Source organism: Leptodactylus fuscus, chromosome 11, assembly GCF_031893055.1.
Source record: "Leptodactylus fuscus isolate aLepFus1 chromosome 11, aLepFus1.hap2, whole genome shotgun sequence".
Taxonomy (NCBI): domain Eukaryota; kingdom Metazoa; phylum Chordata; class Amphibia; order Anura; family Leptodactylidae; genus Leptodactylus; species Leptodactylus fuscus.
In genome coordinates this window covers 81,987,536-82,009,972 of record NC_134275.1, presented here as the reverse complement: position 1 = coordinate 82,009,972, position 22,437 = coordinate 81,987,536, and the positions used below count along the sequence as shown (strand labels likewise).

The 22,437-nt window shown below is 45.2% G+C and overlaps 1 protein-coding gene across 1 annotated transcript; it reads right to left on the bottom strand.

Annotated features, from left to right (window-relative positions):
* Nucleotides 1-117: 117 nt before the first annotated feature.
* MSH5 (mutS homolog 5) lies at nt 118-21,290 on the bottom strand. The gene is made up of 25 exons (XM_075260987.1): nt 21,236-21,290; nt 20,338-20,426; nt 19,192-19,315; nt 17,740-17,820; nt 16,436-16,507; nt 15,657-15,778; nt 13,371-13,480; nt 12,992-13,027; nt 12,457-12,539; nt 10,785-10,830; nt 10,335-10,473; nt 8,293-8,355; nt 8,091-8,219; nt 7,909-7,981; nt 7,176-7,285; nt 6,803-6,883; nt 6,448-6,535; nt 4,736-4,922; nt 4,533-4,659; nt 3,959-4,108; nt 2,005-2,079; nt 1,759-1,902; nt 1,480-1,617; nt 369-442; nt 118-226 (listed from the first exon to the last, which is right to left on the bottom strand). The coding sequence occupies exons 1-25, from the start codon at nt 21,288-21,290 to the stop codon at nt 118-120; spliced, it is 2,505 nt and encodes an 834-aa protein (XP_075117088.1).
* Between the last annotated feature and the right edge of the window lie 1,147 nt (nt 21,291-22,437).

Below are 22,437 nucleotides of genomic sequence, written 5' to 3'. Positions count from 1 at the left end.
AGGGTTCACCAAACACCCCCCGACACAATAGACAAAAAAATAGAGTAGGTTACAGCTCACTACACTACAGGACGCCTTCCTCTATGGCAACAGTCTTCAACCTGTGAACATAATAGTTTAGAATATCGAGGACAAGGGTAACACTTCTTCAGACAAGAATTTTTGCAGGTCAGTCTGAGGATCATCAAGGTCTAGACTAAGAAAGCTGGAGACCACTTTCTGACACCTGAGATAAAAGAAACAAAGGTGGTTTGAGACTATGAGGAGGGAGAAGACACGACAAATAATGTATACGGACAACCAAAGAGATACACATAGTCTAAATGGTTACACTGTACAACTCCTTTAAGCCTTAACATTTTCCTTACATGTCGATTTTGTCTTGTTGAGCCGCCTGATCGAGGCACTGGATGGCGTGTCCCCTCCGAAACAGCTCTGAAATCTATGGAAAAAAAAGTGGAGATTTGATGAAATTGCTGTGACAATTTATATTGAGGGTTCATTGAGATCTGTCAGGATTTGTTACTGAATGGATCACATCTGCTCCATCATGGCTCCTGTGCAGATGGAAGCTGTGACAAAGATGTGACCGCAGAGACCAGTGATTGGTTTTAGTGGTCGCTTAAAGGGATTCTACCATTAAAATCAATTTTTTTCTTGTTGACACGTAGGCATAGCCTTAAGAAAGGCTCTTCTTCTCCTACCTTTAGATGTCTTCTCCATGCCGTCGTTTTGTAGAAATCCCGGTTTTCATCGGTATGCAAATGAGTTATCTCGCAGCACTGGGGGCGGTCCTCAGCGCTCAAACAGCACTGGGGCGTTCTCAATGCTGCAAGAGAACCCTCTAGCGCTGCCTCCATCTTCTTCAGGAATGGCCTCTTCACGCGTCTTCTTCCGGCACAGGCTGTCAAACGTCTACATCTCGGGCAGCCGACTGTGCATGCCTGCCGGCCACAAGGAAATGGCCACTTCCAATACTGTGTAAGAGGCTGTTTTCTTGTGGCCGGCAGGCATGCGCAGTCTGCTCTGCCCGAGGCCTAGAAATTTGAACCCAGCTCCGGCAGAAGATGTGCAGAGAGGCCGTTTCAGAAGAAGATGGAGGCAGCGCTGGAGAGTTCTCTCGTAGCATTGGGGACGCCCCCAGTGCTGTTTGAGCGCTGGGGCCCTCCCCCAGTGCTGCGAAAGAACTCATTTACATACAGACGAAAAACAGAATTTCTACCAAACGGCGGCGCAGAGAAGACATCTAAAGGTAGGAGAAGAATAACCTTTCTTAAGGCTATTCCTAGGTGTGATCAACAAAAAAATTGATTTTAATGGTAGAATCCCTTTCAGTGTCCTGGCACTGGAGAGTAAAGTGGGGGCACCAGCTAAACAGCGGACCTTGAGCAGGTAAGTATCCCTTCATTTCACACCACCCCGACTCCCAAGTTTGACATTTATCTCAGACAACACCTTTAAGGAGAATTAGTGTTTTACCTCGACGCCTCTCTTGATGATTTCTTCTGACATACCGGCCATGGACGCCACCCTGGCTGCCTGGCTTACTTCAGAAATGCCATCTTTAAGTTGGTAGAAAAATACGAGCTCCTCCCCATCCAGACACCACTCAAACGTCTGTGCAAAATAAAGGGAAAGTCAGCACAACTAGTGCAGAGGATAAATGAAGTAGTCGGAGTCGGTCATGGCAGCCAATCAGGTGAGACTGGGGCACCCACCAACCTACTGGACTAGGAATATTTATGACCCCGTGCTCACCTGATAGTGCACAATGGAACTTTCTGGAAGTATTTTCATCTGGATCAGACTGTGAAAATTAGTAGAAAGTACAACCTGTGGGCAGGAGGAGCCCTGCTTGATCCAGTGTCTGAGAATGGCGGCTAAAAGAGCAAGACCGTCCACCTGAAGGGACAGAAAACACAGATTTTATAATGTATATGTATACGTGTTCTGTATGTGTAACTCCACACTACGCAGATTTATAGCATCTGTGACAGTCCTTACCGTGTTGGTCCCTTTTCCAAATTCATCTATTAAAATGAGTGAATTTCTAGTCCCATCATTGACGGCTCTCGCCACCTACACAAAGGAGAATGATCAGAATATAAAATATTGTTATGATAGTGTTACAATGTGATACAGATGGTTGTATGAATGCAAAACATAAAATAACGACTCACAGACTGCCCCGAGTACAGGGATTCTGCAGTCTGACTTATTACCTTACTTACTGAGCTCTGTGATATATAGGGGTATAGGATAGAGGAGAGAAGCTGAGCTCTGTGATATATAGGGTTATAGGATAGAGGAGAGAAGCTGAGCTGTGTGATATATAGGGGTATAGGATAGAGGAGAGAAGCTGAGCTGTGTGATATATAGGGTTATAGGATAGAGGAGAGAAGCTGAGCTCTGTGATATATAGGGTTATAGGATAGAGGAGAGAAGCTGAGCTGTGTGATATATAGGGTTATAGGATAGAGGAGAGAAGCTGAGCTCTGTGATATATAGGGGTATAGGATAGAGGAGAGAAGCTGAGCTCTGATATATAGGGTTATAGGATAGAGGAGAGAAGCTGAGCTGTGTGATATATAGGGTTATAGGATAGAGGAGAGAAGCTGAGCTGTGTGATATATAGGGTTATAGGATAGAGGAGAGAAGCTGAGCTGTGTGATATATAGGGTTATAGAATATAGGAGAGAAGCTGAGCTCTGTGATATAGGGTTATAGGATAGAGGAGAGAAGCTGAGCTGTGTGATATATAGGGTTATAGGATAGAGGAGAGAAGCTGAGCTCTGTAATATATAGGGTTATAGGATAGAGGAGAGAAGCTGAGCTGTGTGATATATAGGGTTATATGATAGAGGAGAAAAGCTGAGCTCTGTGATATATAGGGTTATATGATAGAGGAGAGAAGCTGAGCTGTGTGATATATAGGGTTATATGATAGAGGAGAGAAGCTGAGCTGTGTGATATATAGGGTTATAGGATAGAGGAGAGAAGCTGAGCTGTGTGATATATAGGGGTATATGATAGAGGAGAGAAGCTGAGCTGTGTGATATATAGGGTTATAGGATAGAGGAGAGAAGCTGAGCTGTGTGATATATAGGGGTATAGGATAGAGGAGAGAAGCTGAGCTCTGTGATATATAGGGTTATAGGATAGAGGAGAAAAGCTGAGCTCTGTGATATATAGGGTTATAGGATAGAGGAGAGAAGCTGAGCTCTGTAATATATAGGGTTATAGGATAGAGGAGAGAAGCTGAGCTGTGTGATATATAGGGTTATATGATAGAGGAGAAAAGCTGAGCTCTGTGATATATAGGGTTATATGATAGAGGAGAGAAGCTGAGCTGTGTGATATATAGGGTTATAGGATAGAGGAGAGAAGCTGAGCTGTGTGATATATAGGGTTATATGATAGAGGAGAGAAGCTGAGCTGTGTGATATATAGGGGTATAGGATAGAGGAGAGAAGCTGAGCTCTGTGATATATAGGGTTATAGGATAGAGGAGAAAAGCTGAGCTCTGTGATATATAGGGTTATATGATAGAGGAGAGAAGCTGAGCTGTGTGATATATAGGGTTATAGGATAGAGGAGAGAAGCTGAGCTGTGTGATATATAGGGTTATATGATAGAGGAGAGAAGCTGAGCTGTGTGATATATAGGGGTATAGGATAGAGGAGAGAAGCTGAGCTCTGTGATATATAGGGTTATATGATAGAGGAGAGAAGCTGAGCTGTGTGATATATAGGGTTATAGGATAGAGGAGAGAAGCTGAGCTGTGTGATATATAGGGTTATATGATAGAGGAGAGAAGCTGAGCTGTGTGATATATAGGGGTATAGGATAGAGGAGAGAAGCTGAGCTCTGTGATATATCGTTCTTTAGTTCCAAATTTTTTTGGTATCTTTAAAAACTTTATCTGAAAAGAAAAAAAAGAAATCTTGGAGCCACTAACCTGATTTATGTCAATCATAAAAGTGGACAAGCCAAGAGAAACAGACTCCCGTGTCTGTAGACGAGTAAAGATTCCATCAATGGGTCCGATTTCGGCGTAGGAGGCCGGGACGTAGCTCCCGATCAAGGCCATGAAGACAATGAGGCCCACCTGAAATGACGAGAATAAAACCTCCAGTTATAAGACCGACGTACATAAAGAAGTAGAAGAGATGAACAGGAAACTTTGTAATATATCTTATTAAGGAAATCTAAACAGAAGTCTATGGAGAGGGGGGAGGAGGAGGAGGCTGCTGGAAAAGACACACAAATATATACAGCTTCTAAACTCTGCTACTCGGAGTCAGGGAGCTTTTCTGTCACTGCTGGATCTTCACAATGAGACCACACTGGTGCTCTGCCTGGACCACTGACTGGATGAGTGGGCCCCAAAAAGTGGAGACCAGCAGGGGGCCCTGTCACTAGTAAAATGGGAGGAGTGAGGGATAAGGGAGGTGGAACTGTTTGTTATTTTTGTTTTTAACCCCTTCCGATCCATGTTGCAATGGTTAGCGCACCCACGCTGCTCTCAGTACCTGTTTTAGATACACGCTCTTCCCGCAGGAGTTGGGTCCTGTCAGAATTTTAATCCTTTTCTCTTCCTCTCCAGTCATGGCCGAGTTTGGGACAAATGTTCCACAGCAAAATACCATAATGGGGTGTCTGGGAGAGAAGACGCAGTGTAAAGCCAAGACTGGGACATAAAATCATGTGACCGGACAGATCGGCCCCTCCTCACCGGCCCTCCTTTATATTAATGATGCTGTTAGACGTGTAACAGGGACGGACGTATCCATGCTCACGGGCAGAGATGGCCAAGGCAAGAAGAGCGTCCAGCTGCCCGACGTAGTCAATGACCTCATGTAACACTAACGACCTTTCCAGGATCAATGTCTGCAGCTGATGCATTATTACAATCTCATGGTCTGAGGAGGACACAAATATAGTAACTACATATATACATGGAAGGTGCAGCATGAAAGCTACCGCTCACCATGGGAAACAGTCAACAAGGTTGTTGTCAGGTACACCCATGGTAAATTACTCTGTAAGCATGAAGCCAGCAGAATAGTGAGCGCAGCTCTGGAGTATAATACAGGATAAGTAATGTAATGTATGTACACAGTGACTGCACCAGCAGAATAGTGAGCGCAGCTCTGGAGTATAATACAGGATAAGTAATGTAATGTATGTACACAGTGACTGTACCAGCAGAATAGTGAGCGCAGCTCTGGAGTATAATACAGGATAAGTAATGTAATGTATGTACACAGTGACTGTACCAGCAGAATAGTGAGCGCAGCTCTGGAGTATAATACAGGATAAGTAATGTATTGTATGTACACAGTGACTGCACCAGCAGAATAGTGAGCGCAGCTCTGGAGTATAATACAGGATAAGTAATGTAATGTATGTACACAGTGACTGTACCAGCAGAATAGTTAGTGCAGCTCTGGAGTATAATACAGGATAAGTAATGTATGTACACAGTGACTGCACCAGCAGAATAGTGAGCGCAGCTCTGGAGTATAATACAGGATAAGTAATGTATGTACACAGTGACTGCACCAGCAGAATAGTGAGCGCAGCTCTGGGGTATAATACAGGATAAGTAATGTAATGTATGTACACAGTGACTGCACCAGCAGAATAGTGAGCGCAGCTCTGGAGTATAATACAGGATAAGTAATGTAATGTATATACAGTGACTGCACCAGCAGAATAGCGAGTGCAGCTGTGGAGTATAATACAGGATAAGTAATGTAATGTATGTACACAGTGACTGCACCAGCAGAATAGTGAGCGCAGCTCTGGAGTATAATACAGGATAAGTAATGTAATGTATGTACACAGTGACTGTACCAGCAGAATAGTGAGCACAGCTCTGGAGTATTATACAGGATAAGTAATGTAATGTATGTACACAGTGACTGTACCAGCAGAATAGTGAGCGCAGCTCCGGAGTATAATACAGGATAAGTAATTTAATGTATGTACACAGTGACTATACCAACACAGCTCTGGAGTATAATACAAGATGGAACTCAGGATCAGTAATGTAATGTAATTGCAAAGTATATGAGAATTGTAAAATAGTGTTGAGGGGTGGATATGTCCCCAAAGGTAGTTTGGTGGGAGTCCGTCATTTAACATCCCCTTGATCAGCTGTTTGTTTGAGCTGTATTGTACTGGAATTATAAAGCGCCATACATTATGTAGTGGCCAGGGTCAGTACTACAAGCTCAGTACTATTCAAGTGAAAGCTTCCTTCGCCAGTCACTAGACAGTACACAGAGCTGTACACTTACAATACAATGCCGGTCCTGTAAACAGCGGATTGGCATTTGGTATTCGCTAAATGTGAAACTTTTATCATAGAAGGCCAAATAATTCCAAAAGCTCCCAATTATGTTGTGACAACTGACACCCCTGTCAATGCGGATATCTCACCTCTTTTCTCACAGATGAGATCCCCCAAAACGTTATCCAGCTCTCTGGTCCGTTCACTCTTGTAATGGAGTTGGTCATCTGACACAAACTGCTCAAAACAAAAACAAGTTACACAAGACACCAAGAAACAGAATTTCCAGTTTAGTTTGCACCAAATATTAGCTGAGCCCCTCATTTATTAGACATGTCTCAGTCTGACAAGGGGGAGAGCGCAGTATTGAATGAATGGGAATGAAGGTATATGCGAAGGATCGCTTGGCCCATCATCCCTTTAGACAACAGAGCTCACAATCTACTGAACAATACATAGAAAATAGCAGAAATTCAGCGATAAAACAAGAAAAAAACTTCTCACCATGAAATCCAGACCTTCAATAGCGAAGTCGCTCTTCTCTTTCATGAACGGCAGACGCTTAATGGAGAGCAGGAATCCTATCTAGAGGTGACAGTATGGTATATAGTGCAGATATCAGATGTATACAAAGTGCATTATAGGGGGACGTATTTAGGATGTGTTTTGTTAGGGGACATCCCCCCACCCACACGCAGTGGCCAACAGTAATACATCCGTTATGTCTGTATAATCATGTGATCAAAAACAGAACGGATACACAGCGGCCATCAAAAACAGAGGTTCACCAATGATAGATCTGTCATGTCCATAAGGCCTGGCACATAAATCATGGACGCCAAGTGTGGTCTGTCTTATTCCATAGGGTTCTGCTCACCAGTGGGATGTAGACCACATTGCAGGACGGTATCTGAGTGTCCAAGGTTTGCAATTCCTTCCGGGCGACCTCTGTTAGGAAGTCTGGCAGTCCTTGCAGCCGACGTTTCTCTGTCACAAGTGGACACAAAGCTGTAACATTGCATATGGAGGGGGGGGGGGGGGGAAGTGGTCTGACTGCTCTGTTCAGTATCAGGAGATCAATGGAGTTGTGGTGTCCCCTGTTCTAAATGGGGCGGTGGTCGGGCACCACTCCATGGGAGAGTCGGAGATAGCCGAAGCACAACCATCTCCAGCCTCCCACTGAAATGAATGGAGAGGTTCCCAATGGGAAAAGAGAGTGGGGGGTCTGAGGTATAGGGGAGAACTTGCTTATATGCGAAATCCCAGTAATTCAGAATTTCTTCAATTGCCAAATCAGCCTCCTTCCTCCTCTGGCAGCTGAAAATTTAGTCCTTACTTACTTCTCCTGCAAAAGGATCATTCTCCCCTATAAAGCCAAGTACATCTCGTGCTGTATAGAGGATGACTATGCAGAGAGCAGACTATGGGGTGAGCGACTGAGCATGTGCGTCCACCAGCTCTCAGTGGATTACATGGTCATGTGCCCTGCTATACACTTTGAACAGCAGGTGGCGCCATATTATCAAGGTCAATGTCAGAACTCTTCACTGCTTTTTAAAGTGGCTTTGTCATGGTGCTGTGTTGTCCTATTTAAGCTACAGGTCACTTACTGTCATCGATGACTGGATCTATCTGCGCCTTTACACAGAATCGCTTCTCCCTTGCACTTTCCTCAAAATCCACCTGAGCAAATGAAGGTGAAGAAAAAGAGTCTCAAGGAGATGGGAAAGATGTCTGAGGATAAAAGGAGGGCAGTCGATATAAGACGTTGAGAAAGTCTGGGGATACGGACCACTTTACTGATGATGGTGGCGATGTAGTGCAGGTCGCTGTTAAAGGCAGCAGCGATGCGACTGAAGAGAGTCACGGTCTGAGGCAATGAGCGGCACATTTCTCCGATGCAGATAGCGTTGTACACGGCCTGTGGAGACAAGATGGCGGATGGTGAGAGGTGAACGGATGGAGAGGGATAACTACAATAGAAATGTGCGCACCTTGTACAGGGACTGCCAGTCGGACGCGTTGGTGTTAGAGAGGGTCATGCGTTTTAGTATCAGCTGAGAAAAATAAGAAAAAACAAACAAATTTTGCATTAAAAGAGGCGTTTCCGGCAATAGTTATCTCCCTAGTTAAAGGGGTTGTCCAGAGACATCGCCAGTGACATCACATCCATTGGTCACATGGCCAGTGACATCACATCCATTGGTCACATGGCCAGTGACATCATACCCATTGGTCACATGGCCAGTGACATCACACCAATCAGTCACATGGCCAGTGAAATCACATCCATTGATGACATGGCCAGTGACATCACATCCATTGGTCACATGGCCAGTGACATCACATCCATCGGTCACATGGCCAGTGAAATCACATCCATTGATGACATGGCCAGTGACATCACACCCATTGGTCACTTGGCCAGTGACATCACATCCATCGATCTCATGGCCAGTGACATCACATCCATCAGTCACATGGCCAGTAACATCACATCCATCGGTCACTTGGCCAGTGACATCACATCCATCGGTCACTTGGTCAGTGAAATCACATCCATCGGTCACTTGGTCAGTGACATCACATCCCTCGGTCAAATGGCCAGTGACATCACATCCATTGATGACATGGCCAGTGACATCACACCCATTGGTCACTTGGCCAGTGACATCACATCCATTGATCTCATGGCCAGTGACATCACATCCATCGGTCACATGGCCAGTGACATCACATCCATCGGTCACATGGCCAGTGACATCACATCCATTGATGACATGGCCAGTGACATCACACCCATTGGTCATTTGGCCAGTGACATCACATCCATCGGTCACATGGCCAGTGAAATCACATCCATTGATGACATGGCCAGTGACATCACACCCATTGGTCACTTGGCCAGTGACATCACATCCATTGATCTCATGGCCAGTGACATCACATCCATCAGTCACATGGCCAGTGACATCACATCCATCGGTCACATGGCCAGTGACATCACATCCATCGGTCACATGGCCAGTGAAATCACATCCATTGATGACATGGCCAGTGACATCACACCCATTGGTCACTTGGCCAGTGACATCACATCCATTGATCTCATGGCCAGTGACATCACATCCATCAGTCACATGACCAGTGACATCACATCCATCGGTCATATGGCCAGTGACATCACATCCATCGGTCACATGGCCAGTGAAATCACATCCATTGATGACATGGCCAGTGAAATCACATCCATCGGTCACTTGGTCAGTGAAATCACATCCATCGGTCACATGGCCAGTGACATCACATCCCTCGGTCACATGGCCAGTGACATCACATCCCTCGGTCACATGGCCAGTGACATCACATCCATCGGTCACATGGCCAGTGACATCACATCCATTGGTCACATGGCCAGTGACATCACATCCATCGGTCACATGGCCAGTGACATCACATCCATCGGTCACATGGCCAGTGACATCACATCCATTGATGACATGGCCAGTGACATCACATCCATTGGTCACATGGCCAGTGACATCACATCCATTGGTCACATGGCCAGTGACATCACATCCATCGGTCACATGGCCAGTGAAATCACATCCATTGGTCACATGGCCAGTGACAGCACATCCATTGATGACATGGCCAGTGAAATCACATTCATCAGTCACATGGCCAGTGACATCACATCCATCAGTCACATGGCCAGTGACATCACATCCATTGATCTCATGGCCAGTGACATCACACCGATTGGCCACATGACCAGTGACATCACATTCATCAGTCACATGGCTTGTTTGCAGCTCAGTCCTATCCAAGTGAATGAGACAGAGCTGCCATACCAAGCACAGCCACTACACAATGGATGGCGCTGTGTTTGTTAAGCAGTGGAGAGGCCACAGTGATAGTTATTAAAGTCCCGGACAACCCCTTTAAGTAAACATTTATACTCTATTTATAGCGAAGTAGGGCCTAATACAGCCCCAGACTCCTGCGGTGAGGGAATAGTGAAGTCTATACTCACAGGGATGTTTCTGATGTTCCTAAGGCAGCTCTGAATGTTTCCGGTAGTTTCCTGGTTACGCGGTGCCATGAAAAACTCAATGACATCGAGTCGAGAGGTCAGCTCCGTCTGGTTCCGTGTGGGCCTCATAAACCACAATCTAATGAGGGAAGAGCATAGAGAGCAATAAAGAGAACTATACAATGGCTTTCTTCTACAAACAGCGCCACACCTTTCATGGGCGGTGACGAGGATTACAATTCTGCTCAATTAAAGTGAATGGAACTGAGCTGCAATACCATTCACAACCTGTGGAGAGGTGTGGCGCTGTTTTAGAAGGAATGCAAACACAACTCTATACATGCACATAGCTTACACATCCTTTCAATACAATGTATAGGATATGTGGATGTGGAAAATTACTACAAAATGGAGCAAGTCTTCAAAGAAGGCAGAATCGTGGCAGCTCACCTCATCTGGTTTTCTCCCCACTTACACTGACACCGGTTAAGGAGACCTGAAGGATGAAAATAACCGGAACATCAGAAAACCCGTAAAAAAATTGGCATCTTTGCAGCAGATCTTGGTCAAAAAGTTCCTACCATTTGGAGTCTTCAGCTCCTAGACAGACTTATGCATCTCGATGGTAACAGACAACAAACACTCTGTGTAGTCTGATCTTTTCACGCTCTGGGAATTTGGTAGTGAAGGTGCCGTATGACCACGGCTACAAGGAAACTTTTTGCAGACAACAGATCAATGTTTCAAGTGCATTTCCAAGTGTAAAACAACTTCTCAGAAATGACTTGTGTGAGTGACCATAAGAAACAGTGTGATATAATTTATCCAAGAAAAATGCTCCTTTCTCCACTTATCAGGTTGCTTATCTATGCAAGGTCCGGATGTCAGACCCCACAGATCACATACTGGGACCTCTCCTGTGGAGTATGAAAACTCAATTTAGGTGTAGGATTCCCCTTTAAGGCTCTGTGCAGACTGTGTTGAATCCTTCCATCAGAGGTTATACATCAGGAAGATTTCCCAATATACACTATGTGATCATCCAGACACCCCCAATAACATACGGTTTTCATATTAGATGCATTGTGCTGCCCCCTACTGCCAGGTCCTCCATATCAGCGACCTCAGTAGACATTAGACATCGTGAGCGAGCAGAATGGGGCGCTCCGTGGAACTCACGGACTTCGTACGTGGTCAGGTGATTGGGCGCCACACATCACGCAGGTCAATGCCAAGCGACGCCTCGCTTGGTGTAAGGAGCGTAAACATTGGACGATTGAACAGTGGAAAAACGTTGTGTGGAGTGACAAATCACGGTACACAATGTGGCGATCCGATGGCAGGGTGTGGGTATGGCGAATGCCTGGTGAACGTCGTCTGCCAACAGTAAAATTCGGAGGCGGTGGTGTTATGGTGTGGTGGTGTTTTTCATGGAGGGGGCTTGCACCCCTTGTTGTTTTGCGTGGCACTATCACAGCACAGGCCTACATTGATGTATTAAACACCTTCTTGCTTCCCACTGTTGAAGAGCAATTTGGGGATGGCGATTGCATCTTACAACACGATGGAGCACCTGTTCATACTGCGCGGCCTGTGGCGGAGTGGTTACACCACAATAACATCTCTGTAATGGACTGGCCTGCACACAGTCCTGACTTGTATCCTATAGAACACCTTTGGGAGGTTTTGGAACGCCGACTTGGTGCCAGGCCTCCCTGACCTACATCCATACCTCTCCTCAGTGCAGCACTCCGTGAAGAATGGGCGGCCATTCCCCAAGAAACCTTCCAGCACCCGATTGAACGTCTGCCTGCGAGAGTGGAAGCCGTCATCAAGGCTAAGGGTGGGCCAACACCATATTGTATGCAGCATTACCCATGGAGGGCGCCACCAACTTGTAAGTCATTTTCAGCCCGGTGTCCGGATACTTTTGATCACATAGTGTATGTCGTAAGTCTCCAAATCCATGTAACAAAAAAGTAAGATATATGACGGTATACCAGCCCAGTCACTGTATGTATGATGTACTGTACAGCACATATGGAAGGGCAGGACCTGTGTATATGGGCGATACTGTGTAAGACATCAGACAAGGTGCACCTATGTAATATGTCAGTGTTACCAAAAAGACTGAGTCCTTCCTTTCCTCCAGAACACATCTTGTAAGCGGACGGATGGGCTTCACTTTTGAATATTTGCAGAACACTATAACAGAGAGATAAGGAAAGGCTGAGAATTCTGGCAGTGTTATATAGTATCCTATAGTATCACGTCATATCACACATATATAATACATCCATTATCACCAATACAGAGCTACAAACCCCCTGCAGGGACACAGGGGCCGATTCATCAGGATCAGTGTAATATATGCCGGTTATGTGATGCCTGCAGTGGAGGATTCACCAGATCCATGACAAGGCCCCGTGCCATGGGGAGTCGGTCACCAGAGCCCAGCATGTTCTTCTGAGTGACTCCCTAGGGATCGAGATATGGAGAAGTGATTCCCATTTCAACAGCGGCTTTGCTGAGATGGAAATAACCCTTTAAGTTCCTTTATACTGTATATTTGAGGTGTACAAACATTACACTCACGTTCTCTATGACTTAGCGTGCAACGCACAGTAATGTGGGAGAAGACTTTGGATATTAATTACCTGAATGTATCCTGGTCCATGTCCACAATGTCGGTCCTAGCAGACAAAACAGACAGAGGAACATTACATCCTTCTCACCAAGAAACGTACTCTGGGCCCCTGGTCCGAGCCTGGAGCTTCCTGCATGTAGCTATACAATCAGCTCTATAATGATGCAATATACAGTAGCTCCCCCTAGTGGTGACTTCAGTCAACTAGAATTTTATCATTAAGTATTGAGAGCTGTGTATAAGAATAATGGAGCGCCGACTGCTATATTTAATGGTACACTACTAGCTGGCTACAGCTATACGCTTTCTATAAAGGATGTGTATACAATGTATATAGTAGGTATAGAGTAAGGATTGGCTTTTTTATCGCCAGGGACATATGTACGTACATGACATATTTCTTGATGCTTAGGATCGGGACGCTCACGCCGCTGTCCTCCAACTCAACCCCAATCCGCCTCCGCTCAAGAAATTTTAGGAGTCCGCCTAATGCACAGACCTGAAAAAGTACAAAAAAATATAAAGAATTTCTAACATACATAGAGCATGAGACTTGCCGGATAGGTTTGGTCTGGACATTACCGGGTTTTTCTTACCCTGTAGTGATGTGCGCAAACATCATCTACAGCAAAGGGTGGTATCTGGTTTGGCGGATGTCTCTAGTCGCATTTTGAGGTTGGGTCGGACATTGCCTTACAGTGTAGTGACCTACAGGTGGCACTAGAGAGACTTTACCTCCTTCTGGAAGCGAGCTACTCCTTACAAGATGGATTTCCACAAGTAGAACCAGCACCTTGGACTTAAAGGGGTTGTCCAAGATAATCCATTTTTTCCAGAACCCGGAAACTGGGGTCCTTAAGCCTCAGCCAGGGGGCAGCCATTGATGTTTGACCATCTTGAGGCCTTCTAACTCAGAGGGTTGGGGTTATCTCACATCTCCTAGAGGGCTTACAATATCCCTATACACTTTTTTGCACTTGGGTAAGAGAACGCACGATCTTCGGCTTTCAAAAAAAAAAAAAAAAATTGCTGTAAATACTTTGGGTCACGGTCTGGCGGGTAATCCTCTTTGTTACAATTGCTGTGATCCATCTGTTCATAAGCGCACACATGGTCTGTCCCCCGTTCCGGCCTGCACAATACTGATCTACAAATACTCTTCATGCACTGATCTTATTACAAGCGCACAAAATGGGTAATTTAATAAAATCGACTCTACGGCAGACATATGAAATATTTCCTGCCATATCCAGCCCATATTATAGCCGTATACTGCTTCTCTAGATATCACTGACCGCAGCCACTAGTTCAATACGATGCTTTGCATGGACATCACATAGGGAGCTGCAGCTGCACTACATGTATCACAGACGGGCCCACATACAGATTTAAGCTCCTCCCACCTTGACTGCCCACCTTGGCTTGATTGACAGGTTTCTCGCTATATCCAGATAGGGAGAGAACTGTCAATCTGACTGAGCTGGAGGAGCTGGAGAGTCAAATACAGTGACAGCCGCCACCCGAGCAGCATTCCCCTCCTTGTCCTATGGATGAAGCCTGATCTAAACAAGAGGTCGGGGACTCTCTGATGATAATACTGCCACCTGCTGGCTGTTCTTGGTCTACATCCTAAATTAGCATCATAACCCCGACCAAAGGCCTCCAAACTATCTAGACTGGGTGGGATAACTAGAGGGAAATGTGCTGGGCTCCAAAAAGCAACACAGCCCGGCCCCCTCTGGTCCCCTGACTGGCTGGCAATAGGCTACCACCAAAGATCTGATGAAGGGGTGCGTGTTGCATGTTTGCAGTCATACCTCGAAACACGTTATCCGTTTATGAATAAAAGCCTGTTGAATTAACTTCAAGGCGCGTCACATTAAGGTCTTAAAGAGGAGCGCCATACCCGGGACGTAGGAGCTAAACGCTTCCATTTGGTTTCTTAGCAAAAAGAAGAGGACAGATAGACGGGAGTAACCCAAGTCTACGGGATCAGACTACATAGGGTTTGTACTAACAACATGGCAGGACATTTGTCATCAAACGTTTTGCAAAGTTGTATCATTTTTTTTTTATTACAGATGAACTATCCATAGCACAGGTTTATCCATAGGACAGGTCATCAATTGAAGATCAGCAAGGGTCTGACACCAGGCACCCCCGCAGATCATGTATTTAAAGCAGCAGTGATGCTTATGTCAAGGTCACGGGCTACATGGTCTGTTTGCAGCTCAGTCCCATTCAAGTGGATGGGGCAGAGCTGCGATACCAAGCACAGTCACCGGACAAATGCTATGGAAAATCCATTTGCAGCAGACTTTACACTTGTGATGGGACGCGATTGCCAAGGTTAATAGAATGACCAGTCCTAATGCCGCCTCAGCTTATCGTTGCCCTGTGCCTTTGACATAGTTCATGATCTACAACCTTCCCTGGCTTTTCCAAATCCACTTGTATGTCTGCCCGATGCCTGGCACGTACCACGCCGGCGACATTAATAGCTAAGTAGGTCATCCAGCAGTCCCTGCCATTGATTTCATGTATAATCCTGGCCTAGTAATAGATTCCGTATGCTGAGCCGTCTGGATCGGGTCGGATTCTCTAATAGATGAACGACCTCTACAAACAAGGGGTTAATCACAAATAGACACACAAACTGCGATGCCATCTCTCACCATTAGAGGGCAGTCAAAGGGTATGATGGAGGAGAGGCGCAGGATCTTTTCGGACTCTGTAAGGTTAGATGGCAGCGATGAGAAGTTTGCAGATAGGACCCTCTGCTTACAGATGGGGAGCGCTGGGGGGGATAAAGACATTATGTCAGGAAGAAGAGGTACAGCTTTTATCTCTCCATATTGATCAGAACGTCTGTAATATATTGACGGAGATAAGGATGCAAGTTAGGGCTGGGGGCATAAGACCATGGGGCATAATACCTGACTCTGATTAATGGGGATAGAATACTTAGGACCCCCACAGATCAGCTCCTCAAATCATCAGTGGCACTTGGACTTCACAAGCCAGTTATATCACATCCACATGTCAAGGGACCCGTTTGCAGTTCAGCCCCATTCAAATAAATGGGACTGAGCTGCAATACCAAACATAACCACTAAACAATATATGGCACTGTGCTTGGTATACATTGAAGAGGCCGCAGCGCTCACCAGAACATAACCGCCTGGGTGCTGGGTCAGTCCCAATGATCTGATATTGATGATCTATCGTATAAGTCATCAATATTACGGTTCCAAAGAACCCTATATATATATATATATATATATATATATTTATTTGAAGATGGCCTTGCAATCCTGGGATGTAGCTGACGGCCCCTTCTCTTCTCCTGGACTTCTTGCTGCGTCAGTAAAATTGACTAGGTCCTATGAAGATAACACAAGGACTCTTGTTTCCGGACAGGGGGGGACAAAGACAGAAAGCCGAAACTGATTACCAAAGTCCACCCGTGAAAATAGACAGATCTCAGCGGTGAATCGTCCATCAGCTGCACCATCTGGAGCCGGCTCTAGAAGATAAGAAGGTGGTAGAGTCTGCACGAGGGATAAGACGAAGGGAAACTGGTGGCTGGTTCAATAAGGAAACTCCTGAGGCATTTTTGGCCGTCACTCCTGTCGCAGAACCAAAGACCTCTGTCACCCTTCACCAGTGTCACATTGCTAGCCCAAGGGTGCCACGACTGGGACAACTAGTCACAAAAATCCAGCAGTGCTCAATGTTTTTGTGCCTAGAAGTTGCACCCTTGGGGTCACTTCCATTAGTGAAGGAGTCGCAGGGCCACAGGGTGACCTATGGTCGCTCAGCCGGAAGCGGACCAAACACATTAGGTGAATGTCCACCAAACCTGTCAGGACCAGCCAGCGCCTAACTAATATCTATGGGAGGGCCCGACTGTCCCCCCACTGCAGACATTAGGACTATTCAGACACTGCAGATTTGGTCAGTATTTTATCATCAGTGTTTGTAAGTCCAAACCAGGACGGGACCCTAAAAAATGGGGAATATTAATGGAAAGCGTTTCACCCCATCTGTGCCAGTTTTCTGGTGCTGATGGGCATAAATGTGGCACGGCCCTTCGTTGCACCAAAGATGAGCGGCATTATTCCTTCTGTCCAAAGCAGGTCAGGCGAGGGGTCTCAGCCCCACAAATTTACCACATGCCAGAAAGCGGACGTGACATCTACAGGAGCTCCTAACTGGAATAGATAAGCGTTATCTGTGTGACGGTGTGAATATGGCCTTATTCCTACAGGAGACAAGTGACGTACAGAGTTATCGTGCAGCAATTTAGTCCCCTTTTCCCAGTGAAAACACATGCATACTCGGCCATACGTGTGCATGTGTATGGGGGAGTCAGGATGAATAGTTGTCATTAAGATAGGCCATCTGTTTCTTATTGGGGAGAGTCTGACATGCGGCGCTGGCACTGATCAGCCGATTGCTCTGTACACTGTATAATGGTCACGTCAAACTATATCTGACTCATCTTCCATTCACTTCAATGCCGCAGTAATTTCGTATGACCACAATACAATAGCCCTGTTTCCAGCTCTGTACACTGTATAATACTGGGTCTGGGAGCGGTCCCCAATAGCTGATCAGTGTAGGGGCCCCCTATACATCAGATACTGATGGACTGTCCCCAGGATCGACCACGGTCATTAAAAAAGGCCCTAAAAAGCCACTTTAAGAAAAAATGACAAAAGATTTGACATAATCTGGGTAAAGATTTGATATTACTCAATGTCTGGAGGAAGTCAGTAAGCTTCTGGTCTTGCTTTGCACTGGTCACGATACATCTTGGCTGCAGTTCAGCAATCACTGGGGAAGGAAAGGAGAGATATCAGACCGCGATACTGAAGATGGCGTCAGACCCATTGCCGATCCGCTGGTTGCAATTGGTCTGATACCCCTAATAATGCAGGTCATAACTACAGGCAAACATAATACTACTCACATTCATTGGTTAGATGGCCATGCAGCAGCTCAGTCCCATTCAAATCAATGGAGCTGAGCTGCAATACCAAACACAGCCACTATGCAATGCATGGCGCTGTGCTTGGTAAGTAGTGAAGAGGCCGCAGCAATCGGTATCATAGTTGTGCAATACTCTAGAAAAATCCAATGAAGTATACAGAAAGTATACAGAATATATAACATATTTCAACCAGATAGGAAAGTACAGTACACGATGAGCTGCAATGTGTCCAGAGTGGAGGTTGTCACTTCCCTTCCCCCACACGATGACGATGGGAGCTGTAGTCCTCGTTTGCATATGGTTGCATTTAGACTGCAATAAAATCCTTATTGTTTTCCCAAGTTATTGTGTATGACCGCAGCTGTCCGCCATGTGTACATGTGATGTGTATGGAGTATGTGTATGTATAATCCAGCGCTGCAGATACACAGCACCCGGCAGCCATGATGAAAGCCTCCCAATCAGGTAATGGCTTCATCTGACAATGAGGCGATTCATGTCCCTGCGCAGCGCCCGGTCTACTCACATTACACCTCTCCTCCTCCCCAGTCCTATAGTCCTCCTGTGATGTGACTGAGCCCTCGAGTAACCGCAGGATGAGGCCTCCGTCCATTTTTAATGGAATAAATTCAAGTGTCTCTTCTTTACATGCTCTTACGTGTTCTTGGGCACAATGGCTGTCATGTGAACAGTCTCTGAGATACTTTCCTTTGTGCAATAAATTCTGTAGGTAACTCATAGAAAGTGCTGCAATTGATGCCAAGTTTAATGCCAATTGATGCCCCTGCATAGACAAAGTTAAAGTGTACCGCCGATTATAAACCAGCTTGATATAAATTAATAGTACAGGGGAATATAAGGAACTTTCTAATGTATCTTATTCACGAAATATGTTTCCTTCTCACTGTAGCCTCATACAGAAGTCTATGGAGAGGGGTAGGAAGAGGAGGATGTTAATAGATTAATTGCCTCATTCTGCTTAGTTGTAGAGCTTAATCTTGATATAGCAGTGTTAGAAGAGCTCCCTGACTCAGAGTAGCAGGAGTTTAGTTATTTTGGGGTCTTTTCCAGCAGCTGCCTCATCCTCCCTCCATAGACTTCTATGTAAAAAAATAACTCAGCCTGAAAAGCAGAAAAGAAAATAAATTACATATATGTATGTATGAATAAAAGAAAAAAGCGCAAAAAATTCTGGAGGAAATAATAAGACCGACCTCTATTAAGCAGACGGAGCTGTTCTGTCTCTGGGGTATCCGGCATGAAGTGAACGGAGCAGTCACCGGAGTTATAGAAGGTGGCGGCGAGCTGACCTGACTGCCATAATATACTCAGGTATATCTAGAGGGAAAAAAAAATCACTATATGAAGTTGACATACAGGGTCACATCGAAACAACGATGTCTACAGCCATCACCACCACAGGAGAAGTGACTAACTCTGACTAACTGGTGACCAGGGGTGTAGCAATAGGGGTAGCAAATACTAGGGGGCCCTATCAGCTTAGCGCAGCTTTCTACAGTCTATGAGCTTGCAATGAATCTCATAACTTACAATTACTGATGGATTGTCAGAGGGACATTAGGGGGCGCTCTATGCTGAAATATTAGAATACATGTTACATACATGAATAAATGTTCTTGCACGGGGCCCTCAGCTATAAGAGCACCCCTAGTGGGATGTGCTGGAAAAACAAGTTGATCCAAGGAGGCCACAACTATCCTGACTCTATGGCTTGGACTTGTATTTAGAGAAAATTACAGTAGTGCAGCCTCAGGCTTTAGTTCTCTAACTAGAAATGATGAAACTCAGGATGGATAGCTAGCTAGCTAGCTAGCTAGCTAGATAGATAGATAGATAGATAGATAGATAGATAGATAGATAGATAGGAGATAGATAGAGAGATAGATAGATAGATAGATAGATAGATAGATAGATAGATAGATAGATGATAGATAGATAGATAGATAGATAGATAGATAGATAGATAGATAGGAGATAGATAGAGAGATAGATAGATAGATAGATAGATAGATAGATAGGAGATAGATAGAGAGATAGATAGATAGATAGATAGATAGATAGATAGATAGATAGATAGATAGATAGATAGGAGATAGATAGATAGGAGATAGATAGATAGATAGGAGATAGATAGATAGATAGATAGATAGATAGATAGATAGATAGATAGATAGGAGATAGATAGATAGAGAGATAGATAGATAGATAGATAGATAGATAGATAGATAGATAGATGATAGATGATAGATGATAGATAGATAGGAGATAGATAGAGAGATAGATAGATAGATAGATAGATAGATAGATAGATAGATAGATAGATAGATAGATAGATGAACCTCTGTAGGTGGCTCCTTGTCTTCCTCAGAATCAGAAATGATAACGTTCGGCACGGTTGGCAGGAGATCCATTGGAGAATATTCACGGCCTATAGATAAAATCCCCATAGAAGGTGAAGTCTTATAAAGTAAATTATCTATCATTTATATCTACACAATAATATACTGTGAGGAATTCAATATTCTTCACCAATGAATTATGTGTTTTGCGACCATCTGTTGTACCAGTGATAGATGACATGCACATGGCTGGTCAGAGCTGCCCACGGTCTATGGAGGCCGCTACATGCGGAGCTTCACTTTATGTATTTCTTGTACATTTCACTAGACGGTCTCCAGACTCTTCATAACATCTCATTATCCCACTAAGTATATAATTTCCCTCTCTAAACGTCTTACTATTAATATTTTACAGCGCTCATCTTGGGTGTATTGCACAGCGCCCCTAGGCAGCCCTACCCAGAATTAGGCAATCCTGTGCCGAGTCTGATATGTGCAGTGTGTATGTGAAGGAATCTTAAGGAGGTTACTGAGCCAGATTTCTAATACTAGAGGTCATAGTGCAGATGTAATGAGGTCGGGGCTGTCTTATCTGGACCCTCGCTCTTACTACACACTGTCGTACATGGCATATAATAAGCCGTTACATATGTCCTGCTCCTTGTACCAAACATAAGAATACCAATATTCACCTTGCCCCTGCTGTGCTGTCTGCTGTCTCTCAGTCTGGAGTCTTCAGGGAGTTGCAGGAGCGATGTCAGTGACATCATCACACAGCGCCTACAGCTCCCGGAGCAGAGACAGAGGCAGAAGGGGGAGACCGGTGCCTCCCTGCTTCCCCATTGCAGTCGGATACAGAAGAGTTGAATCCAGAACCTCCCACCAACCGAGACAGGACCTGGAATCCGGGACTGTCCCACTGAATCCGGGATGGGTGGGAGGTAGGTTTTCATTACGGCAGATCTGTAGTCAGGACGTTGCAGGCCTCTGAAAAGTAAGCAACGATCGTCTGATCACAGCTGATCGGCTGCCAGGTATCAGACCTCCACCCATCTATTTTAGGCCATCACTATTAAAATCTCTGAAAATCCCTCGAGTCTAAGGACACATGCTGCAAGTCCGCAGTGGGATGTCAAATCAAATCAAATCAAAAATGCTTTATTGGCACGTCCGAATAGGTATTTGGCATTGCCAAAGCTAGTAAAGTGGGCGGTGGGGGTAGTTGGGTTCGGGTGGGTGGGTGGTGGGTATGGGATGTCTGGCGCTCTGCGGGTTTATCTGCAATGTGTTGATAAGACTTATTGAAATCCCATCCCCCACACTGGAAGTGGCAGCGACCACCGGTGATTCCACCACCTTGTCACCTATAGTGATATCACCAGTGTGGGCAGTGTCACCACAGGTTAGGTGCCATGACGTGATTATGGCCGGCACGCCATCCCATACAGGAGTAAACACTCAATAGGATGCAATGCTGGGACAGAGAAGAATCCATGGGGTAAATGGACTGAAAAGCTTGTGATTTTCTCCCTCGCTGGAGTTAACTTTGCATATTCCTGTAAAATCTCTTTCAAGCGAAGACTCACCTCAGAACAAATTACCCTCCATGTACAGAACACATTTACTTGAACCTTCCAGCCCGCTAACAGCATCACTTACCCAGCGCCAATTGATGGCGGTGTAATAATACATACCATTATATAATGTATGCTCAGCGTGAGCGCCATTATGTTCTCTATAATGACAGCTATTATCGCCAGGCTTTGAGCTTTTCCTCTTTCCGTGCTGTGTCACCTGATATGTTTGTGCGGTTTTCTTTTTACATCTGCTGTAACTGTGCGGTTGTAAGGCTTCATGTATATGGCTGTATTATACATACCGCACCATAGGGTCTGTACCATGCTAATGAATGACTTCAGACCCGATCTATACAGACCCCTGACTCCTCCATCTGTATAGAGCTCAGACCCCATCTATATAGATCCCAGACCCTCATCTGTAAACACACCTACATCTATATAGACCTCAAGCTTCCATATCTATGTAGACCCCTGACTCCGACATCTGTATATAGCTCAGACCTCCATCTATACAGCCACG